Source organism: Salmo salar, chromosome 19, assembly GCF_965601325.2.
Source record: "Salmo salar chromosome 19, fSalSal1, whole genome shotgun sequence".
In the NCBI taxonomy this organism is placed as follows: domain Eukaryota; kingdom Metazoa; phylum Chordata; class Actinopteri; order Salmoniformes; family Salmonidae; genus Salmo; species Salmo salar.
Window position 1 is genome coordinate 28,616,206 of NC_138309.1, and position 23,593 is coordinate 28,639,798.

A 23,593-nucleotide genomic window follows, 5' to 3' on the forward strand; every position below is an offset into this window, starting at 1 on the left:
CCCTGGACAGAATCCACTGGGATTCATTACAAGTCAATTATGGTAATAGTTCCTTTTGCCAGGGGAAGTGGGGTGCTTGGAACAGCATCAGAGGCTTGTTTTCTCTTACACATTTTTTAATTTAGATCGCATTTAGATGTGAAAATTGATCGAAGGAGAGAGAGAGAGAGAGAGGGAGAGAGAGAGAGCAAAGAAGGGGGAGGAAAGCTTGTTCCCTCCCAAGCTCCAAGGCAGGGTGCTGGGGGTTTGGGGTTGGGGGAGAGAGACACTCCCGAAGAATCCCACTCTCTTATTCATGCGAGTCTGGAACGTTTTTATTCTCCTAACCTCATTACGGAATATGGATTCGCACAAAGTAGCTGTGCTGCAGCAGTAGGGTGCCGACCGAAACCTCCTTCCCTTATCCACTTCACTCTCTGAAATTCTGACTTATGACTTCCTCATATCGGATAAACCCACGAGACAGAATGTCATGTTTCATAAATCACAACACTCTCTGAAAATACATGAAAACAGTAGAGCCAACTTAATTTGGGAAGGTTAGTGTACTGACATGATTTGACTTCATTTGAGAGGGTTAGTGTCGTGTAGCCTAACACTTGAATAGCCTGTAAGGGAGGAGGAGAGATGGATCAGATGCCAAACCTGAACTGTAGATTCTCCCCCATCTGTTTCACTACTCGTCTTGAATGACAGGCGCAGGGAGTGGAGGGCTGTTAGTTGAACCCACTGATGCAGAACTGAAATGCTTCACACAGTTGTATCAAGTGGGCTGGATGTCCTTTGGGAGGTGGACCATTCTTGATACACACGGGAAACTGTTGAGCGTAAAAAACCCAGCAACGTTGCATTTCTTGACCCAAACCGGTGCGCCCGGCAAATACTACCATACACTGTTCAAAGGCACTTAAATATTTTCTTGCCCATTCACCCTCTGAATGGCACACATACACTCTACAGTGCATTCGGAAAGTATTCAGACCCCTTGAATTTTTCCACATTTTGTTATGTTATAGCCTTATTCTAAAATAGATTCAATTGTCCCCCCCCCCCATCAGTGTACATACAATACCCCATAATGACAAAGTGAAAAAAATGTTTTGCAAATGTATTAAAAATATAGAACTGAAGTATTCAGACCCTTTACTCAGTACTTTGTTGAAGCACCTTTGGCAGCGATTACAGCCTCTAGTCTTCTAGAGTATGATGCTACAAGCTTCCACACCTGTATTTGGGGAGTTTCTCCCATTCTTCTCTGCAGATCCTCTGGTACCCTTCCCCAGATCTGTGCCTCGACACAATCCTGTTTTGGAGCTCTACGGACAATTCCTTCGACCTCATGGCTTGGTTTTTGCACTGACAACTGTGGGACCTTATATAGACAGGTGTGTGCCTTTCCAAATCATGTCCAATCAATTGAATTTACCACAGGTGGACTCCAATCAAGTTGTAGAAACATCTCAAGGATGATTAATGGAAACAGGATGCACCTGAGCTCAATTTCTAATCTTATAGCAAAAGGTCTGAATACTTATGTAAGGAAGGTATTTATTTAAACAAAACAAAAAATTATACATTTGCAAAAATGTCTAAAAACATGTTTTCGCTTTGTCATTATGGGGTATTGTGTGTAGATTGATGAGGAAAACATTTTATTTATAATCCATTTTAGAATAAGGCTGTAATGTAAAAAAATACTGAATACTTTCCGAATGTACTGTATACAAAAGTATGTGGACACCCCTTCAAATTAGTGGAGTCGCCTATTTCAGCCATACCCGTTGCTGACAGGTGTATACAATCGAGCACACTGCCATGCAATCTCCATAGACAAACATTGGCAGTAGAATGGCCTTACTGAAGAGCTCAGTGACTTTCAACGTGGCACCGTCATAGGATGCCACCTTTCCAACAAGTCTGTTTGTCAAATTTTTGCCCTGCTAGAGCTGCCCCGGTCAACTGTAAGCGCTGTTATTGTGAAGTGGAAACGGTGCTTCATGAAATGGGATTCCATGGACGAGCAGCCACACACAAGCCTATGTGCAATGTCAAGCGTCGGCTGGGGGGGGGGGGGGGGGGGGGTGTAAAGCTCGCCACCATTGGATTCTGGAGCTGTGGAAACACGTTCTCTGACGTGATGAGTCACGCTTCACCATCTGGCATTACGACGGACAAATCTGGGTTTGGCGGATGCCAGGAGAAAGCCCAATGCATAGTGCCAACTGTAAAGTTTAGGTGGAGGAGGAATAATGGTCTGGGGCTGTTTTTCATGTTTCTTAGTGCCCCTTAGTTCCAGTGAAGGGAAATCCTAACGATACAGCATACAATTACATTCTAGATGATTCTGTGCTTCCAAATTTGTGGCAACGGTTTGGGGAAGGCCCTTTCCTGTTTCAGCATGACAATGCCCTGTACACAAAGTGAGGTCCATACAGAAATGGTTTGTTGAGATCGGTGTGGAAGAACTTGACTGGCCTGCGCAGACCCCTGACCTCAACCCCATCGAACACCTTTGGGATGAATGCCAACTGCGAGCCAGGCCTAATCGCCCAACATCAGTGCCTGACTTCACTAATGCTTGTGGCTGAATGGAAGCAAGTCCCTGCAGCAATGTTCCAACATCTAGTGGAAAACCTTCCCAGAAGAGTGGAGGCTGTTATAGCAGCAAAGGGGGGGCCAACTCCATATTAATGCCCATGATTTTGGAATGAGATGTTCGTCGAGCAGGTTTCCACATACTTTTGGTCATGTAGTGTATGCCTCAATTGTCTCAAGGCTTAAAAATCCTTCTTTAACCTGTCTCCTCCCCTTCATCTACACTGATTTTGAAGTGGATTTAACAAGTGACATCAATAAGGGATCTTAGCTTTCACCTGGATTCACCTGGTCAGTCTGCCTCATGGAGAAATCAGGTGTCCTTAATATTTTGTATACTCAAGTGTTTCGTACCCTCAGTGTATACCTCCTGGGGTCCTAGTTCAACTTCGGTGTCACTTAAGCCTTATCGCACAGAAACCATGTGTATTCTCCCCTGTTTCTCTTCAGTTGCTCGTCTGAGTTCATTTATTTCCTGTTTGGCTGTGCAGAAGAGAAGCAAGTAGCCAGAGATAAAAACCAGCCGGGCCTTTTCAGTTGGGCGCTCTGCTCTCGCTTGCTCCCGGCAGCCATTACTGGAACCTGGGTTACCTCGGGTGTGAATTAAGGAGGCCGGCGCGTTTGGCGGGCCAGCTGATAGAGGGAGAGGAGGATAATAAGTCCACAGAGAACAGAGGGAGGGAGGGATGAGAGCCTACAAAACCCAAGGACCTTCAAAGGCACTCATGATTCCTCTATTAGCAGAGTATATACTGTATGTATCTGGTTTGTCTCATGCTGGCATAGAGACACACATACTGCTGCCTGGCACACACACACACACACACACACACACACACACACACACACACACACACACACACTGATGTCTGGCACACACACAAACACTGATGTCTGGCACACACACACACACACACACACACACACACACACACACACACACACACACACACACTGATGTCTGGCACACACACACACACTCTGACTCACTTCCATCAGGGCAGTGAGGGATATAATTATATATATAACCTATATACAGGTTTTCTTCTGGATCAAAATGGGCCTCTGGCGATGAGCGGGGCCATGGGCGTGGCCTATGGTGTGGTCACTGACCAAACATTTTCGAGGCCCTCCTGCTAGCCGCAATGACACACTGTCGCTGTTTTAAAGCACATTTCCTGCGATTCTACACATTTTGCCATGGCTTATGCTTATCTACAGTATAGACTGCATATCTGGTTTAAGTTTACACTAAAAAAATGTTTTCCATCACAAAAATTATTTTCAAATGATTATTATAAAAAAAATAAAAAATTGTGGGGGGGGGTGGACTTGGACATAGGCGACATGAAAAAACAGCCCATCCAATACTTTTCTATGCAGAAACCACCCCGATATAGAATGAAAAAACAGCCCATCCAATACTTTTCTATGCAGAAACCACCCCGATATAGAATGAAAAAACATATAAGCCACAGCACTCGGTGTATGTAGTGTGTGTGTGTGTGGTGTGTGTGTGTGTGTGTGTGTGTGTGTGTGTGTGTGTGTGTGTGTGTGTGTGAGTACGTTTTGTCCGTCATTACGTGAACAGTGTGTGACAAGGGTTTTTCCACGGTGTGAAAGAAATAGGGCGGGCGGCGGTTTGGGAGAGATTAAACACGAAGTTGGCAGAGATTCACACAATCCGATGGAACACTGGCGCAAGGCGAGCGCTTTCGTCATGTTTCGTAAACCAAAACACACTCCAACATAAATGACTGCTTACATAACACACAGGCCACAGCAGTCGGGTCAGTATGAGCAGCTAACGCCCCTTCAAGCACATACCGGCTCCAGATCCACACCAGGCCATGGGGAAAAGGATGGGGCATCCAATCACACACACACACAAAACGCACGTACGTGCTCCCGAGTGGTGCAGCGGTCTAAGGCAATGTATCTCAGAGCTAGAGGCGTCACTACAGACCCTGGTTTGAACCCTGGTCACAACCGACCGTTATTGGGAGTCCCATAGAGTCCCATAGGGCGGCGCACAATTGGCCGGGTTAGGGGAGGGATTGGCAGACGTAGGCCGTCATTGTAAACAAGAATTTTTTCTTAACTGACTTGCCAACTTAAGTAAAAAATAAAATACATACTCACACAATACACATTCACGCACAGTCAATACACAACACATAGTGCATTTGAAAGTTTTCAGACCCCTTGACTTTTTCTACATTTGGTTACGTTACAGCCTTATGCTAAAATTGATTAAATCATTTTTTACCCTCATCAATCTACAAACAATACCCCATAATGACAAAGCAAAAACGGGTTTTTAGAATTTTTGGTAAAGTTATAAACATTTTATTTAATCCATTTTAGAATAAGGCTGTAACGTAACAAAATGTGGAAAAAGTCAAGGGGTCTGAATACTTTCCGAATTAACTGCACACACACACACACACACACACACACACACACACACACACACACACACACACACACACACACACACACAATACCCTCAAATGGCATTGGATCATCGTTTTAACAAGGCAATTATTCGTATAGAAGTGCTGGAGAGGGGCTGTGAATGGGACTGTTGACTGCTTACACGGCTCAGTAAATACAATGCCAGTCGTGGTGGCATAGCACCATGGGCTGCATCTCAAATGGCATCCTCTACCCTTATATAGCGCACTACTTTTGACCAGAGCCCTATAGGTTTCAGAGGAGCCTGGTGGGAGGAGCTATAGCAGGACGGGCTCATTGTAATGTAAGTAGGGGAAAAGGGTGCCATTTTGAGATGCAGCCCATGGATGGGGAACAGGACCGAAGCCAGCTTTCTCTCACTGACTTCTGTTCACAAGGGAAAGAGTTTGTTTCCCAGAGCGTTGTCTGAAAGAGATAAGCACTAGTTATCGCTATGCCACAGTAACACGGAGACATCAAATTAAACAGAGTTTTCACATGGCTTTGTTGACGCTGTGCCAAAGTATGACTCGGCCGTGATTAGGCATTTTTCTTGGATTCTTTATGCTTTTTCTCCGTCCTCTTTACTGTGCCATGTTTAATTTCACTGACTCTCTCTCCCTTCCCGCTCTCTCTCCCTTCTCGCTCTCTCTCCCTTCTCGCTCTCTCTCCCTTCTCGCTCTCTCTCCCTTCTCGCTCTCTCTCCCTTCTCTCTCTCCCTCTCTCTCTCTCTCTCTCTCTCCCTCTCTCTCTCTCTCTCTCTCTCTCTCTCTCTCTCTCTCTCTCTCTCTCTCTCTTTCTTTCCTCCTCCTCTCCAGGATATTGAGGACCCAGTCTCTAGAATGGTACTATAACAACGTGAAGAGCCGCTTCAAGAGGTTCGGCAGTGCCAAGGTTCTGAAGACGCTCTACAGGAATCACGTAGTGGAGAGAGGAGGCATCTTGGATCTACCAGGTACATGTAAAAGCCTCCTCGTGGCCTTTCATGACTGCGTCAGTCCAAAGCAAACTCTCTCCCTCTCTCTGTCTTCCTGTGTGGAACAGTGTCAAATCTCCGGAGTTTGAAATATCTGTCGAACATTCCACCCCAAAAAAGTATTTTAATTATATGAAGAGTGCCTTGGTCCAGCTTAATTTAATGACTAAATATCTCTCTGGGCTTCTACGGCCCCTGTCTATACTACTGCCTGGCCCATTATATGTGCTATGTTGGTTAATGCGCATTAATAGCTCTCAGTCAGTAACTTAACTACAGGGGCAAAAGGTCTCGCGTCACATTTCCACTCGCGCACATGCAGTAGAGAGAACCACAGTCACTTTCCTCACAAGTCACGTGGTGAGAAACAGAACCAATGGCCATTGGATATACACAGCCCCGCTTTCGCTCTAACGCCGACTGTCTCTCACACACACACACATTCTCTTTTTCTACCCACACACTCACTCCCTCACCCCACTTCCCCCACACACGTCATCTCTCTTTCATACCTCAACACACTCATCATCCACCACTGGCCAGCCTCCTGGACACAGTAGATGGTACTAATCCCTGAGGTTTGAGAGGGGTAATCCTTGTGTAATATTAGCAGACAGCAAGCGTTAAGGCTGCTGCTCAGTAAGCCTAATGGGGGAGAGAAGAGAGTGGCCATGCTGCTCGGCCTGGATGGGGTGGTGGTGATGGGGCGGCAGCTGCTCTGCTGGCTGGGTCATAATCCCCTCAGTGGCCTGGGCCACTTTGGCCTCTGAATGATTAGTTCCTGCTGTGGGAACAGTGGAGACACGTTTTATCTGCCCTCATCCTCTCATAATCCAGATGCCATTGTTTCCCCCTACCCTCACCAGCCTGGTCAGAGGGAGTGTATACAGTTAGGGGATATTACCGTGGTATAGCACAGCGGTTTAAAGGGGCAATCTGGAATTCAAACAACAACAGCGGTGCGATGGGGTTTTTAAAAGTTTTATATACGTCAATAATTAATAGCTCTCTATATCAACAATTTAAAAGTAAAAAAAAATGTATTTTCAAATCCCAGATTGACCCTTTAATGGGATGAGGTGATTGAACAGAGGGGTACACCTCCCTGACTTCCAATGCTGATGTGGAACAGGCTGGCGTTGTCAAAAGAGTCCAACTTGGCCGTTTAGCCTTACTATTAGTGGCAGTGCTAATAGTGCTCGTCATGGCAGGAATAGGGCCACTGTATTTTCTTCTCCAGCCTTCCGGAGCAGCTGCTACTCATAGCAGTTACAGTACCAGTCAAAATTTTGGACACACCTACTCATTCCAGGGTTTTTCTTTATTTTAACTGTTTTCTACATTTACTCTTTTCTAAACTATGAAATAACCCATATGGAATCATGTAGTTACCAAAAAAGTGTTAAACAAATCCAAATATATTTTATATTTGAGATTCTTCAAAGTAGCTACCCTTTGTCTTGATGACAGCTTTGCACACTCTTGGCATTCTCTCAACCAGCTTCATGAGGCAGTCACCTGGAACATATTTCAATTAACAGGTGTGCCTTGTTAAAATATCATTTGTGGAATTTCTTTCCTTAATGCTTTTGAGCCAATCAGTTGTGTTGGTATACAGAAGATAACCCTATTTGGTAAAAGACCAAGTCCATATTATGGCAAGAACAGCTCAAATAAGTGCTGTCGCAAAAACCATCAAGCGCTAGGATGAAACTGGCTCTCATGAGGACCGCCACAGGAAAGGAAGACCCAGAGTTACCTCTGCTGCAGAGGATAAGTTCATTAGAGTTACCAGCCTCAGAAATTGCAGCCCAAATAAATGCTTCTCAGAGTTCAAGTAACAGACACATCTCAACATCAGCTGTTCAGATGAGACTGTGTGAATCAGGCCTTCATGGTCGAATTGCTGCAAAGAGACCATTACTAAAGGATACCAATAAGAAGAAGAGACTTGCTCGGGCCAAGAAATACGAGCAATGGACATTAGACCGGTGGAAATCTGTCCTTTGGTCTGATGAGTTCAAATTTGAGATTTTTGGTTCCAACCGCCGTGTCTTTGTGAAACGCAGAGTAGGTGAACGGATGATCTCAACGTGTGTGGTTCCCACCGTGACTCATGGGGGAGGAGGTGTGATGGTGTGGGGGTGCTTTGCTGGTGACACTCTCTGTGATTTATTTAGAATTCAAGGCACACTTTACCAGCATGGCTACCACAACATTCTGCAGCGAGTGAAGGAAAAGCAGCCAACAGGTGCTCAGCATATGTGAGAACTCCTTCAAGACTATTGCAAGTTATTCCAGGTGAAGCTGGTTGAGAGAATGCCAAGTGTGTTCAAAGCTGTCATCAAGGCAAAGGGTGGCTACTTTGAAGAATCTCAAATATAAAATATATTTTTGTATATAACACTTTTTGGGTTGCTACATGATTCCATATGTGTTATTTCATAGTGTTGATGTCTTCACTTTTGTTCTACAATATAGAAAATAGTCAAAATAAAGAAAAACCCTTGAATGAGTAGGTGTTTTTGACTGGTACTGTATATCACTGTTTGAAGCATTAGGAGTATCAAAGCTCCACTACTGTTGTGTTGACTGGTGACTCTTTGTCCACCTGACTGGTAGCTGTTGGTCCAATCAGTTCCACTGTCTGTCTGTGTCACTGTACAGTCCAAAAGGCCCTCCTGTCCCAATCTGTCTTCCCAGCTGTCCCCATCTGATCCCCTATCCTCCCCTTCCCTCTCTCCTCCTCTCACTGCCACTCTTATATCACACAGGGACAAAATAGGATTAGCTGCTAGCTGCCGCCGGGCTCCCATTTCAGATGAGCTGAACAGATTATACTGCATGAGAGTCACAAACACGCACCACTGCATCACACCGTACTGACGCGTGCGTGTTTGTGCGGCCATGTGTGTTGTCCCTGAGAATGTCCTCCTCACCATTCTGAGTGTGCTCTCCCTCCTCCTCCTCGTATATTAGATTGAAAAGGGATTGTAAAGATGTACCCATAATGGGTCAAGGCCATGGTGCTGTAGAAATACTGGATATTCATCTGAGCCAGTGGTGGAAAAAGTACTAAATTGTCATACTTGAGTAAAATTAAGATACCTTCATAGAAAATGACTCAAGTAAAAGTGAAAGTCACCCAGTTAAATACTACTTGAGGAAAAGTCTAAAAGTATTTGGTTTTAAATATACTTAAGTATCAAAAGTAAATGGAATTGCTAAAATGTACTGAGCTATCGAAAGTAAAAGTAAATGTCTTCATAATTTCAAATTCCTTATATTATGCAAACCAGACAGCACAATTTCTAGTTTTTTTATTTATTTACGGATAGCCAGGGGCTCACTACAACACTCTGACATTCATTTACAAACTAAGCATTTGTTTACTGAGTTCTCCAGATCAGAGGCAGTAGGGATGAACAGTGATGTTCTCTTGATAAGTGCGTGAATTGGGCCATTTTCCTGTCAAAATGTAACAAGTACTTTTGGGTGTCAGGGAAAATGTATGGAGTAAAAAGTGCATTATTTTCTTTAGGAATGTAGTGAAGTAAAAGTAGAAGTTGTCAAAAATATAAATAGTAAAGTAAAGTACAGATGCCCCCCAAAAAACGACTTAAGTAAAAATACTTTAAAGTACTACTTAAGTACTTTACACCACTGATCTGAGCCCACAATGTATGAAGGCACATTTTATTGACATAAAAAACTATACCTCGATTGATCTGAAAGTGGGGAGATCTATTTGACTGCAGCTGTTGGTTTGAGTTGAGGAGCTTTTGACAAACTAGAGGAAAAGTCAAACGCCTTCGAAAAAGAGAAGATAGGATTTGAAAGTAATAGATCACTTTCCGTCCACTTGAAAATCACAGGTAAATGAAGGTTAGTTTTAACGCCGTTGCCATTTTAAAGGGATAATTCACCCAAATTACAAAATGATATACTGGTGTCTGTACCCTGTAAGCAGAACAAGACTTCGACTCATGGTTTTTGGGAAAAAAATGCAAAGAAGTGAGGATTTGGAAACAGTGGCCAGGTAAAGAAAACCAAAGCACTGATTGCCGTCTTACCTTATCCATAAACTGCTTACAGGGAAACGAAACCAATACGTTGTTTTATAATTTGGGTGAACTGCGCCACTTCCCTTTGAGAATGATGGGAGACCTTCACTCCAACATGGCTGGAACTTAAACTTGAGGTATTTGTACCTTTTCAAGTCCGTCGTATACAGTGACATTTGAAATCTGTGTGACCTACAAGCAGACTTCTGCTGAACTTATATGGATGTGGCCCTAGGGACCTGTGTGTGTGCGTCTGTTCCTGCCTTTGTGTGCGAGTGTCCGTTCGTCCATACGTGTGTGCTCGTTTTAAACATTGATAAAGGGTTGGTCGGAGCAGCCACACAATGGGCCATGTATAACCCAAAGCATTGGAGAAGAGGTGAAGGGAGTCACATGCAATATGTCAGGGTCTCCCTCCAACCACATATACCCTACTACTCTACACACTCAACCTTAGACCCGTCATCCTAGACTTACACATTCATCCTAGACCTGTCCATCTATGGACAATAGGCTATTTGAAAAGATCTATGTTTACCAATTCTCACCAAGGTCTATTTTTGTTCAGTATTTATCGAAAGATGTGGAAAGTTTGAGCCGTCTTTGTACGCACTATGTGACAGCTACGGGATTGCTTTTTTCGGAAATGCAACACGTTGACTCAAGCAATACTTTCACTAAGCAATCAACACACTGTCAAAGAGAGCGCATCATGTTTTCCTGCTTGAGTCCCAAATGGCTATTCTGTATGGGGCTCTGGTCTAAAGTAGTGCACTAGAGTATAGAGGAAATGGGGTGACATTTGGGATGCATCCCAGCTCTGACTCGCTATGGCTGCCTATCTTTTCACATCCAATCTTTTTCCAAGCTGATCTGATGTAGTCAGAAGACCATTTAGTGAAAAAAAAAAAGATCAGAATTGGGCTGCCTGTCTAAACACAGCCTAAGAAACAGCCAGTCCTTATCACCTCTAAAAATCCCACTCTCTGTATTAGAGAATGAGAGAGAACAGCTTGTTCTGTGTGCGGGCATGTTTGCATGTGTCTGTTCGTATGTGTGTCCTAGAGGTCTCTGCTTTCCAGCCTCAGTGTGGCCCGGGAATTGTCAAACAGAGCCAGCACCACACTGTGAAAAGAACAAACTCTACAGCACAAGCAAGATAGCATTCCTGGGATAGTGGCGCACCGTAAATGTTTATGGAGAACAACGTGATAACATTCACAGAACCACAAGATAACGTTCCCCAATCATTACAACTCCTGTTACATTTTGTTGTTCCATGCGCCGAATACCACTGGTGTGGCTGTAGTCTATGGTTTGGGTGACTGGAGTCTTTGGCAATTTTTCGGGCCGTCCTATGACGCAGCCTGATATAGAGGTCCTGGATGGCAGGAAAATCGGCCCCAGTGATGTACTGGGCTGTCCGCACCACCCTCTGTAGCGCTTTGCAGTCAAAGGCGGTGCATTTGCCATTACAAGTGGGGATGCAGCAAGTTAATATGCTCTCAATGGTGCAGCTGTAGAACTTTTTGAGGATCTGAGGGCCCATGCCAAATCTTTTCAGCCTCCTGAGGGGGGAAGAGGAGTTGTCGTGCCCTCTTCATGACTGTGCGGGTGTGTGTGGACCATGTTAAGTCCTTAGTGATGTGGACGCGAAGGAAGCTCTCTACCCACTCCACAACAGCCCCATCATCGATGTGGATGGGGGCGTGCTCTCCCCTCTTTCTCCTATAGTCTACGATCAGCTCCTTGGTCTTACTGACGTTGAGGGAGAGGTTGTTGTGCTGGCGCCACACTGCTAAGTCTCTGACCTCCCTTTAGGCTGACTCATCGCCATCGGTAATCAGGCCTACCACCATGTAGTCGTGGCTGAACAGGGAGTCTCCGAGGGGACGAAGCACACAACCCTGAGGGTCCCTCGTCTTGACGGTCAGCGTGGCGGAGGTGTTGTTGCCTACCCTTACCACCTGGGACCGGCCCGTCAGGATGTCCAGGATCCAGTTGCAGAGGGAGGGTTTCAGTCCCAGGGTCCCTAGCTTAGAGATGAGCTTGGAGGGGACTATGGTGTTGAACGCTGAGCTATAGTCTATGAACAGCCTTTTCACATAATTATTTCCCCTCTTGTCCAGGTGGGAGAGGGCAGTGTTAAGTACAGTTGCGTTGGGGCGTTATGTGAATTAGAGTGGGTCTAGGGTGTCTGAGATGGTGTGGATGTGTGTCATGACCAGCCTTTCAAAGCACTTCATAATTACCGATGGAAATTTAGGCAGGTTACCTTGGAGGTCTTGGGAACAGACTGGGACAAGGAGAGATTTGAAAATGTCTGTGAGACACTTGCCAGCTGATCTCCGCATGCTTTGAGAATGGCCCCTGGTTTCTGTCGGCGACCTTGTGATTGTTAACCTGTTTAAACATTTTGCTCACATCGGCCACGGAGAGCGAGGTCACAGAGTCATCCGAAAAATACAGGGGCTTTCACGCAAGGCACAGTGTTATATTCCTCGAAGCGAGCACAAAAGGCATTTAGCTCATTTGGGAGTTATGCATTGCTGGGCAACTCAAGTCTGGGTTTCCTTTTGTAACCCGTTATCATCTGCAAGCCCTGCCACTGGTACTTCCTGTTTGAGTTTTTGTCTGTAAACAAGAAGCAGGATAATGGAGTCATGGTCAGATTTGCTGAAGGGAGGACGAGGAAGTATGTATCTGTATGCGTTTCTGTGGGTGGAATAAATGTGCTCTAGAGTTTTAGCACCCTTAGTGGTGCAGGAGACGTGTTGATAGAAGTGAGGTAGGAGGGTTTTAAGTCTCCCCTTGTTAAAGTCTCCACCCACCAGAAACGCTGTCTCTGGGTGAGCGGTTTCTTGTTTGTTTAAGGCCCCATACAGTTTGTCGAGTGCCAGAGTGCTGTTGGCTGGTGGAGGGATGTAGACAGCGGTGATAATTACGGATGAGAACTCTCTTGGTAGATAAAAGGGTCAGCAGCTTACCATCAGGTGTTCTATATCAGGTGAGCAAAAGCTCCAGATTTCCTTCACACCTGAAGCAGCACACCATTTGTTATTTATTAAAAAAAACACATTCCACCTCCTTTCGACTTCCCCAAAGCCGCAGTCCGATCCAGTCGCTGCATGGAGAATCCACAGAGTACTACTGTACGTGCATAGCGTCATCATCCAGCAACGTTTCAGTAAGACACAGTATTGTAGCTTTTCAAGTCTCTCTGATGGGAGACTCTCGAACGAAACTCATCCGTCTTATTCTCCAGTGACTGGACATTTGCCAATAGAACGGAGGGGAGCGCCATTCGGTTTTCTCTGCACCTCAATTTCACCAGGAATCCACCTCGTCTCCCCCATCTATGCCTGCCGTGTTTTGGTAGCTCATGGAACAAAGGAATAGGGTCCGGTATGAACAGTGGAACAGCTGAGTCGGTTGAAGTCATATTTGAAGTCGAAATCGAGGTTAGTAGCTGTCGATCTGATGTCCAGAAGTGCTTGGGGATCATATGTGATAATACTATGAACTTTCTGTACAAAAAAAGTAAAGATAAACATGATTAATTGAAGTCACTTTATAGCAAAGTTGGGTTGGAACTCGTCAGATGTCGCCCTTCTCCGTCGGCACAACCTTAGGGACTCTAACATCAGATCAACATCCAGCCTTGATTGATATTTGATTGTGTTGTCAACAAACATGAATTCAGTGATGCAACGCTGATGGAACGTGATCGTTTCGATAAGGTACGGCGAAATGATGTGGAAACAATGTTGACTCAACAAATTGTGGTCCCGTGGGAAGTGAAGTCAAACAAACACGATGGCCGCATTCCAGGCTGACTACATTGCAGACGCCTGCCAGATCGCACCACGCCTGGACAGGCGTTTAACATTATGAGCTATCCCGACAATATGATTTAGCAATCTGATGCCTGAATGCACAGTCAGCGGCGTGACATGCAACCATTGCTTCATGCAATGCAGTGGCTACAATGTAGTCGGCCTGAAACGTGACAAATACCATGAGATCATTTGGTTCGGTGAGTGCCTTGTGGTTGTACTATAGGTACTATACGTATAGCCCTAGACAACCCAGTGAATCAGTGACTGTTGACCTTGGTTGTCTCTCTCCTGCTTCCTGCTGCTGTCTCTGGTCTTGGAACATTAGTGACTCACACACAGCCCTGTCCTGAAATGTGTGTGTGTGTGTGTGTGTGTGTGTGTGGTGTGTGTGTCTGTGGCGAAACATGCAATGCCAAACGCTGTCACATTGGTGGCATGCGGCACCAGGAGTGTATCTGCGATATGTCTGTCAGGACTTGAGTAGTTGTGTGTGTTTTTGTGAATGGATTGTGTGTGCATGTTTGTTTGTGTGTGTGTTTATGCACATTTGTGTTTTTGTGTGTGGTCTGTGTGTCCGTACGTGTGCACGCACGGGTTTGTGTGTGTGTGTGTGTGCTTGTTTGTTTACGGGATGGCATAGCGTAGTGCTACGGTCCCACAGAAGCCTGAGGTGATGTCATGATGTGACCTTAAGTGACTCTGATGTGAAAGACACATTCATCTGTCACTAACTGTCTGTCAGACGTTTGAAGAGGTTTAAGGACACACAAAAACCACCACGCACACACACACTATTGTAGAGGCGTTGTCGGTGTCAGAACAGAATTAGTAGGTGGAGAACAGAACAGAAATCCACCATGCCCTTCTCATCTCAACCCCTAATGGCACCTGATCTGCAGTGTTCCTGGTGGCCAGTATGTTTCACTACAACATGCAGCAGATGGAGCAGTCAGGTTTACTCCCAGTCTGTGCATTTCTCATTCACAAACTCTCTCTCTCTCTTTCCCTCTCTCGCTTGTTCTCTCTCTCACTTCCTCTCTCTGGCTCTCTCAATCTCTCTCTCTCTCTCTCTCTCTCTCTCTCTCTCTCTCTATTCGTCTGTCTTTCTTTCTCTTACTGTTGGTGTGTGAGCTGTCATGGTGTAAATGAAGGCCCAGTCATTGCTGAAAGCTGCGTTGTGTGTGTGTGTATGTGTGGGAAAGCGTGCGATGGCAGATGCTCTAGTATAATTGAAAGCTAGCTGTCTGGACTGCTGCTGGAGGAACTTCACCTTTAAGTAGAGCTTTACCGACAAGAGTGTCTCTCACACACACACACACACACACACACACACACACACACAGCCCGGTGTAGCCGTCGGCAGGGTAGTCATGGTGATATCGAGTGACTCCCCTCCCGAGCCGTCTGTGGGGAAAAGGTGAGACCGTGGTCAATGAGAAGAAATGAAACAGGAACAGTGAAGATAGATCTCTCTCCATCGCTCGGTAATAAACTGACATGAGATGACGTAAGCTTCCTGGTTTGAGGAGGACACGCCCAGTGCAGGTGGGGAGGGGCTCTGTTCGGCGTGAAGGCTTAGGATGGTCGAAACAATTCAGGAGAGGGTCATGACAGTGCATGTCGTGGCGGGGTGTTGTGTCATGGTTAAATCTGCGGGTTTCACGTGTTCGGTTTGTCTGACTGTCTGCCTGGACGGTGAAGCGTCACGCGCTGGACATGTTCTTGCTGTGAAAGATGACAGACAGGGTCACCTGCAACAATGTCACTGTTGTTACCCAGGGAATCACTCACTTTTCCATACATCTAGTTGTCACATCCTCAGAAAGTAAGTGTGTGTGTGTGTGTGTGTGTGTGTGTGTGTGTGTGTGTGTGTGTGTGTGTGTGTGTGAATGAGAGAGATGTAGACAAAAAGAGAAGGAAAGTGAGAAAATGAAAGAAAGAAACAGAAAAGTGTCACTGTGTCAGTAAACAAAATACCACACAGTCTCCATCTTGTGATCCTGTTTGTTTACAGGGCGTTGTTGTTGCTCCATTTCCTTCATTAGGATGCGGTCATCGTCGGCGGTGCCAGTGTATCTCCCCGTCCTACTGCATCCATGATTTCAGGCTTTATTTATCCTGGGTAATATACTGCATGTTGTTGCTGGCTGTCTCTCTCCTTTAAGCCACAATGAGCAGGCACACAAACACACACACACACACCCTGCATCTAAAACAGAGCAGAGGAGAGCGAGGCCTTGGAGTGGCATTTAATGAAGCTGACCTGAAGCGTTCGAGACTCATTCAGGAAGCTGATTTAAACCATATGCTGTGGTGGAGTTGTGGGGCCACGAATCTCACTTATTATCAGAGGGGGAAAAAACAAGCAGTCAAATGGACAAACATACTCCAGAGAGGAGTGGCAGGATGGTCGAAAGATGACAGAAAGAGGAGGAGGAACAGGGGAGGAAGAGGAAGTCCGGGAGGACACAGTACAGTGATGATGATGATGATGATGATGAAGATGACATTGGTGGGAGTTCTTGTCGGATCAAAGAAGAACTGAAAGACTGACCACTCCCTCTAAGCTGGATAGGACTAAAACTGTTAAAACACAAGTCAAGTCTGTCTGCTCGCCTAGTCCCAAATGTCACTGCAGTTTCAGCCTCACTGCACACAGACACTCAGAGGAGTCCTAGTGGCCTGCCGCGACTCCCACTGCTAGGTTCCGAGTGTTTTGTGTCACCGCTGAAGTCGTCACATCCTCTCCACACCACACACACACACACACACACACACACACACACACACACACACACACACACACACACACACACACACACACACACACACACACACACACACACACACACATTTCAGCCCAGTACTTCAGAGGCACAGGCTGTGGCAGGGTGATCATTTCAGCTGTATCACTGGTGTTCGTCCCAGAGCTGTGGATCTTAGCTGCTAATTGAAGGAAGTCGATTGTTCCCGTGAGAGGAACTAAAAAGTCATTGAAAGACCTCCTGGAGATAACAGATGGCCCTATGGGATACATGTCTGCCAACAAATGGCCCTCTGCAATGGGGTGTGGTTTATGAAGAGATGACACTACACAGGCGAACACACCCACGGTTCATACACACACACGTACACTACAGTACACTACACACGGCTGAAATGTTGAAATGAATTGAAGCAGTGTCGTAGGTTCTCTGCTCTACACTTTCCTCCTGTTTCATATCATTGCTCTCCTCTCCTGATGAGGCTGAGGTCCGGTTCTCTCAGTGTGAGCCGAGGTTCCTCCCAGCACAGTCCGTAGCTAACCTCTGACCTCTAACCTCTGTGTCTGTTTCCCCTGCAGAAGCAGTGAATTGCTCGCTCTTCTCTCTCTCCTTCTTTTCTCTCTTTCTCTGTGCATCTCTCTCACTCTGTCTCTGTCTCCCCTGTAGAAAGCAGTGTGCACGACGGAAGCAATGACAACGATGGCAGCGTCTGTGGCAGTGACTCAACCTTCTACAGGCAGAGTGAAGGTACACAACCTCATATAGAACCCAACCAATGATTAATGGTCATACTAGCTATATCTGTTTCATCATAGTAGCTTATTGCATATAGCCACAGCAGTACACATACACACTGCTGCGTGGTCCTCTTGTTCCAGAGGTCTGTGACCCTCCCAGTCGGCCACTTGTGTTTGTGAATCACAGTAATCACAGCAGCACTCTACCACAGCCCTGACACGAGTCACCACAGCCCTGACACGAGTCACCGCAGCAGCACTCTACCACAGCCCTGACACGAGTCACCACAGCCCTGACACGAGTCACCGCAGCAGCACTCTACCACAGCCCTGACACGAGTCACCACAGCCCTGACACGAGTCACCACAGCCCTGACATGAGTCACCACAGCAGCACTCTACCACAGCCCTGACACGAGTCACCACAGCCCTGACACGAGTCACTACAGCAGCACTCTACCACAGCCCTGACACGAGTCACCACAGCCCTGACACGAGTCAACACAGCAGCACTCTACCACAGCCCTGACACGAGTCACCACAGCCCTGACACGAGTCAACACAGCAGCACTCTACCACAGCCCTGACACGAGTCACCACAGCCCTGACACGAGTCAACACAGCAGCACTCTACCACAGCCCTGACACGAGTCACCACAGCCCTGACATGAGTCAACACGCACACAGAGAGAGAGAGCGAGAGACTCGTGCACACGCACACACTCAGACAGCACAAATTGCATTTTCTCTGCAACGGTAATGTTTTGTTTGTCTAGTATACTGTATCTCTAATTAAATCTGCCATTTAGGTAATGACCTCTCCTGAGAGGGCTGTAAGTAAACGTGTTGGTGCGTGTGTTGGTGCGTGTGTTGGCAGGACACAGCATGGCAGAGACCCTCACGGTTGCCCTGCGCGTTGCTGAGGAGGCCATAGAGGAAGCCATCGCCAACGCAGAGGAATTTAGTGACAGCTTGGTGAGACAACACTCCTTCTCTTCCGCCCTTCTTTCTCTCCCGATACATCCATCCCTCTCTCTCTCTCTCTCTCTCTCTCTTTCTCTCCTCTCTCTCTGTCTCTTTTGGTTTGGAGCTATTGGGATGAGGTTTGGTTTTAGTGCTTGTAGAAAAGCTTGTTTTACTGTAGTTCTGACCGGGCTTTGACGTCTCTGTGTTGCAGGAGAAGCAGAATGAGGCTCGGTACCTACGGGACCACAAAGAAGAGCTTATAGAGGAACTGGCCACAACCATCGTACAAAAAGTACCTTTTATGTTTGGTGTGAAGTTTTTGGTGACATCACATCACATTAGCATTGCCATCTTTCATTCTGTATCTGTCTCTCTCCCCCACTCTCCTCTCTCCCAGATCATCCAGAGGAGGAAGCATTCCGAGATGCAGACAGAGTATGACTTTGTGTGGCCCCAGAGACAGAGCCAGGGCCAGCCTCAGGGCAGTGAGCTGTCCTCCCCCAGCCAGCACCCTCACAGCACCATGGCCCAGGCCAACCAGGCCCACCTCAAGAGCTCCTACTCCCTCTGGGTCAGTCTGGGTGGAAGCCATCACTACACTAGGCTATGCTACGCTACATTCCGTAATGCTACATTACGCTACACACTTTGCTTCGTTACATTACACTACACTACGCTACCCTGCGCTATATTACTATACGTTACACTTAACTGCACTACATTACACTGCACTACATTACACTACAATCCACTTTACTACACTACATTACACTAAGCTATGTTACACTGTACTATACTGAACCGCAACGCACTACACTACAGTATTCTACAGTACACTATGCTGCACTACACTACCTACCCTACACTTCATTACACTACACTACCGTTTGCTACCGAATGCTACCCTACACTATACTACCCTTCACTTCACTGCAATACACTACACTATATTACGCTACATTACACTACACTTCACTACGTTACACTACACTACACTGCAACGCAATGCACCTCACTACACTAGGCTATACTACTCCACAATAAGCTCCACTATACTACTCTACACTGCAGTAAGCTCCACTATACTACGTTACACTGCAGTAAGCTCCACTATACTATACTACAATACAGTAAGCTCCACTATACTACAATACAGTACGCTCCACTATACTACAATACAGTACGCTCCACTATAATAGACTACAATACAGTAAGCTCCACTATACTACAATACAGTAAGCTCCACTATACTACAATACAGTACGCTCCACTATAATATACTATACTACAATACAGTAAGCTCCACTATACTACATTACACGGCAGTAAGCTCCACTATACTACAATACAGTAAGCTCCACTATACTACACTACAATACAGTAAGCTCCACTATACTACAATACAGTAAGCTCCACTATACTACACTACAATACAGTAAGCTCCACTATACTACAATACAGTACGCTCCACTATAATATACTATACTACACTACAATACAGTAAGCTCCACTATACTACATTACACTGCAGTAAGCTCCACTATACTATACTACAATACAGTAAGCTCCACTATACAACACTACAATACAGTAAGCTCCACTATACTATACTACAATACAGTAAGCTCCACTATACTACACTACAATACAGTAAGCTCCACTATACTATACTACAATACAGTAAGCTCCACTATACAACACTACAATACAGTAAGCTCACTATACTATACTACAATACAGTAAGCTCCACTATACTACACTACAGTAAGCTCCACTATACTACACTACAGTAAGCTCCACTATACAACACTACAATACAGTAAGCTCCACTATACTACACTACAGTAAGCTCCACTATACAACACTACAATACAGTAAGCTCCACTATACTATACTACAATACAGTAAGCTCCACTATACTACACTACAGTAAGCTCCACTATACAGCACTACAATACAGTAAGCTCCACTATACTATACTACAATACAGTACGCTCCACTATACTACACTACAATACAGTAAGCTCCACTATAATATACTATACTACACTACAATACAGTAAGCTCCACTATAATATACTATACTACACTACAATACAGTAAGCTCCACTATACTACACTACAATACACTACACTTTTTCCTGACCATTTGACCTGACCCAGGAAAAACTAGGCCCTAAATATAGTCTGTAGCTGGGGCCTGGTCAGGGCACATGGACAGGAAAAACTCCTGTCCCTAGTGATGAGATATGAGGACAGACAGGGTTGAGGGCTGGCTGCCAACATAAATGAAAGGCCAACATAAAGTGCCGTTGCGCCACCACGAGCCAGAACAGCTTCAATGCACCTTGACATAGATTCTACAAGTGTCTGGAACTCTATTGGAGCGATGCGATACCATTCTTCTGTGAGAAATTCCATTCCATTGAGATCTGGTGACTGAGATAGCCATGGTATATGGTTTACATGCTCATCAAGCCATTCAGTGACTGTGGATGGTGGCATAGCCCCGTGGATGGGGGCAATGTCATCCTATGGGGTCATGACCCTAAGAATGATGGGATATTAATTGCTTAATTAACTCAGGAACCACACCTGTGTGGAAGCACATGCTTTTAATATACTTTGCGTCCCTCATTTACTTAAGTGTTTCCATTATATTGGCAGATTTTCGCATGATTGCTTTTCCACTGAGGGTTGTCACCGGTTTGTACCTGTGAGCTGTACAGTAACTTACCTGGGAAACCTCTACACAAACACACACACACACACACACACACACACACACACACACACGCCTGGCAGAATTTCAAAGGGGTAGTCAGAGGGGAGCTTGCTGAGATTTGTCATCGTCCCGTGGGTGTAAGGCAGGCACAGCAGTGTGGAATCAAAGCCACGTTCCCAATCTGTTACATTCACACATGATCAAAGTGCTGCGGAATTCACAGGGATTCTCCTCAACTCCCTGGTCCACAGAGGGATGGGCTCCCTTTATCAACGCTCTCTATACACATACACACACACACACACACACACACACACACACAGGCTATGAATGAGCTCAGAGGGAGTGTGTATGTCAGTGAACAGAGATGAGTCCCTCCTCCGCTGTTCTTGTCCGTATTGTAGTTCTCTGATGCCCCCTGCTGACTCTTTATAGGAATCACATCCATGTGACTGGCACGTCGTCCCAAATGGAAAGGCTCTGGGTCAAAAGTAGTGCACTATTTAGAATAGGGTGCCATTTGGTTGGGACGCACACTGGAAGTCAGTCTTACGGTGTACCAGGCTCCCGGAGGAACACAAACTCCAGTTGCCATTTCCTTTGAATACCTTCTGAGATTCTAACCAAACAAACTAGTCCCCGTTCAGTTGGAACAGTCAATAACAGCACGTAGTCACTGTTATCCACGTAGCCACCCAAACAAGCAAATCTTTCCCACCTAATCCTCAAATGTTGTTTGTCTGGAACGGAAGCGTGGGAAAATTGCTGCTCTGAACAAAATTCTGCCGCTGTGCCAGTTCCATTTGAAGCTGTCCTTGGCTGGTAGCCCCAGCGTTCTGTGTTATCTTGTCAGCACTCGTCGTTTTTAAAGTGCATAGCATGTCATTAACATGTGTTTGTATTTTTGTGTGTTTTGCGCGCGTGTGTACAGAGGTCGCGGTCGGCATTCTCCCTGACCAGTGATGACTCCCCAGAGAAGGTCACTGAGGCACTAATGGGGGCAGGGGGCGGGGTACAGGACTACGCCTCTCTGAAGAAGGAGACGGCCAGGGCCTCCTCACTGCCCAGCTGGAAGAGTGTGGACCGCCTGGACAACTCCAGTAAGACAAACTGAAACACGGCTCCTTCATACAGTCTCACACACACACATTAGAGACAGAGGCACGTCCATGGCAGTCCTCCTGATAGTCAGACACATAACACTCTACACTCAACCCAGAGACATGTCCAAACTGTTACACGCAAAGACATGTCACTCATTTCACGTCTCTTATTTGTACAGTCAACTACAGTATGTTACATGCAACAGGACAATTCCATACCGCTTAGCTCACAGGAAGAATGCTGTGTTTGTCACACATGTAAAGTTTTTATATGTTTGTCTGTGCTTGTATGTTCAGGTGCGTCTTCGGTGTTGCAGAGCCCTGACGGGAACTGGATTGCGCTGCAGAGCTCTCAGTACTCCCGTCCCAGCCTGCTGGCCAAGAGAAAGTCGTTGGTGTTCAGCGTCCTGGAGAAAGAGTCTGGCGTGGTCTCGGCCTATGACGAGATGGGCTCTGATTCCGATCAGGAGAACGACGAGGGGGGCTGGGGGTCCGCGCTCCGCCAGTTCCGGCGGAAACTCTCAGACGAGACGTACTACACGGACTCCCAACACGACCCGGAGTGGACGTACACCCCTGTCCACCTCCCGGTCACCTCGCCCTCCTCGGGCCAGTACACCAACACTGAGACCATCAACTCTGACTCAGAGTCCTCGTCGGTACCCTCCGCCCGCCCCCGCAAACCCCTCCATAACGTGATGAAAAAAAAAGGTCCTAACTCGGACCCGCATCTTCATCCCCAGCAGGCTCAGTACCACCACCATCATCATCATCAACACCAGAACTTCCCCTCGTACCCGCTCCACCCGGAGGCGCTGGATGTGAACTTTAACCCCAAGGTGACTGGGGATAGTAGCGAGGCAGAGGACAGCATGCAGAGCGACCAGGTCAGGAGGTCTCGGAGACGCAGGAAGAACAAGAGGGAAGTGGCGGGGAACCAGGCCCACACACAGACACACACACAGCCCCTCTACGCACAATCTGTACAGGTGGGAGGACGACACTCACAAAGCCTTGAGGACGGTTTAACTTGCAATAACTGTGATATGTGGTTGTCTTACTTTAGTTGAATGCACTGACAGGAAGTCACTCTGCTGACAGTGTCTGCTAAATCAGGGTTTCCCAAACTCGGTCCTGGGGCCCCCACTAGGGTCCACGTTTTTTGCCCTAGCACTACACAGCTGATTCAAATAATCAAAGTTGGTTATTTGAATCAGCTGTGTAGTGATACGGCTACGGCAAAAACGTGCGCAGGAAAACCCTGTGCTAAATTACTCAAAATTACTCAAATGTGAAGATATGGAGCGTGTAACAGCTACACCAATCTTGTTCTCTACACCAATCTTTACTCCACCACATTCTAGTT

The 23,593-nt window shown here is 46.2% G+C and overlaps 1 protein-coding gene across 1 annotated transcript in view; it reads left to right on the top strand.

Moving 5' to 3' along the window:
• The window catches only part of LOC106578646 (rab effector MyRIP), a 62,518-nt gene that overhangs the window by 25,950 nt on the left and 12,975 nt on the right, over positions 1–23,593 (top strand). Inside the window, exons 2-8 of the mRNA XM_082965672.1 lie at positions 5,871–6,007; positions 17,363–17,443; positions 18,311–18,408; positions 18,611–18,691; positions 18,797–18,970; positions 22,056–22,224; positions 22,525–23,216. Coding sequence (XP_082821798.1) covers positions 5,871–6,007; positions 17,363–17,443; positions 18,311–18,408; positions 18,611–18,691; positions 18,797–18,970; positions 22,056–22,224; positions 22,525–23,216 — 1,432 coding nt within the window. The remainder of the gene's footprint in view (positions 1–5,870; positions 6,008–17,362; positions 17,444–18,310; positions 18,409–18,610; positions 18,692–18,796; positions 18,971–22,055; positions 22,225–22,524; positions 23,217–23,593) is intronic.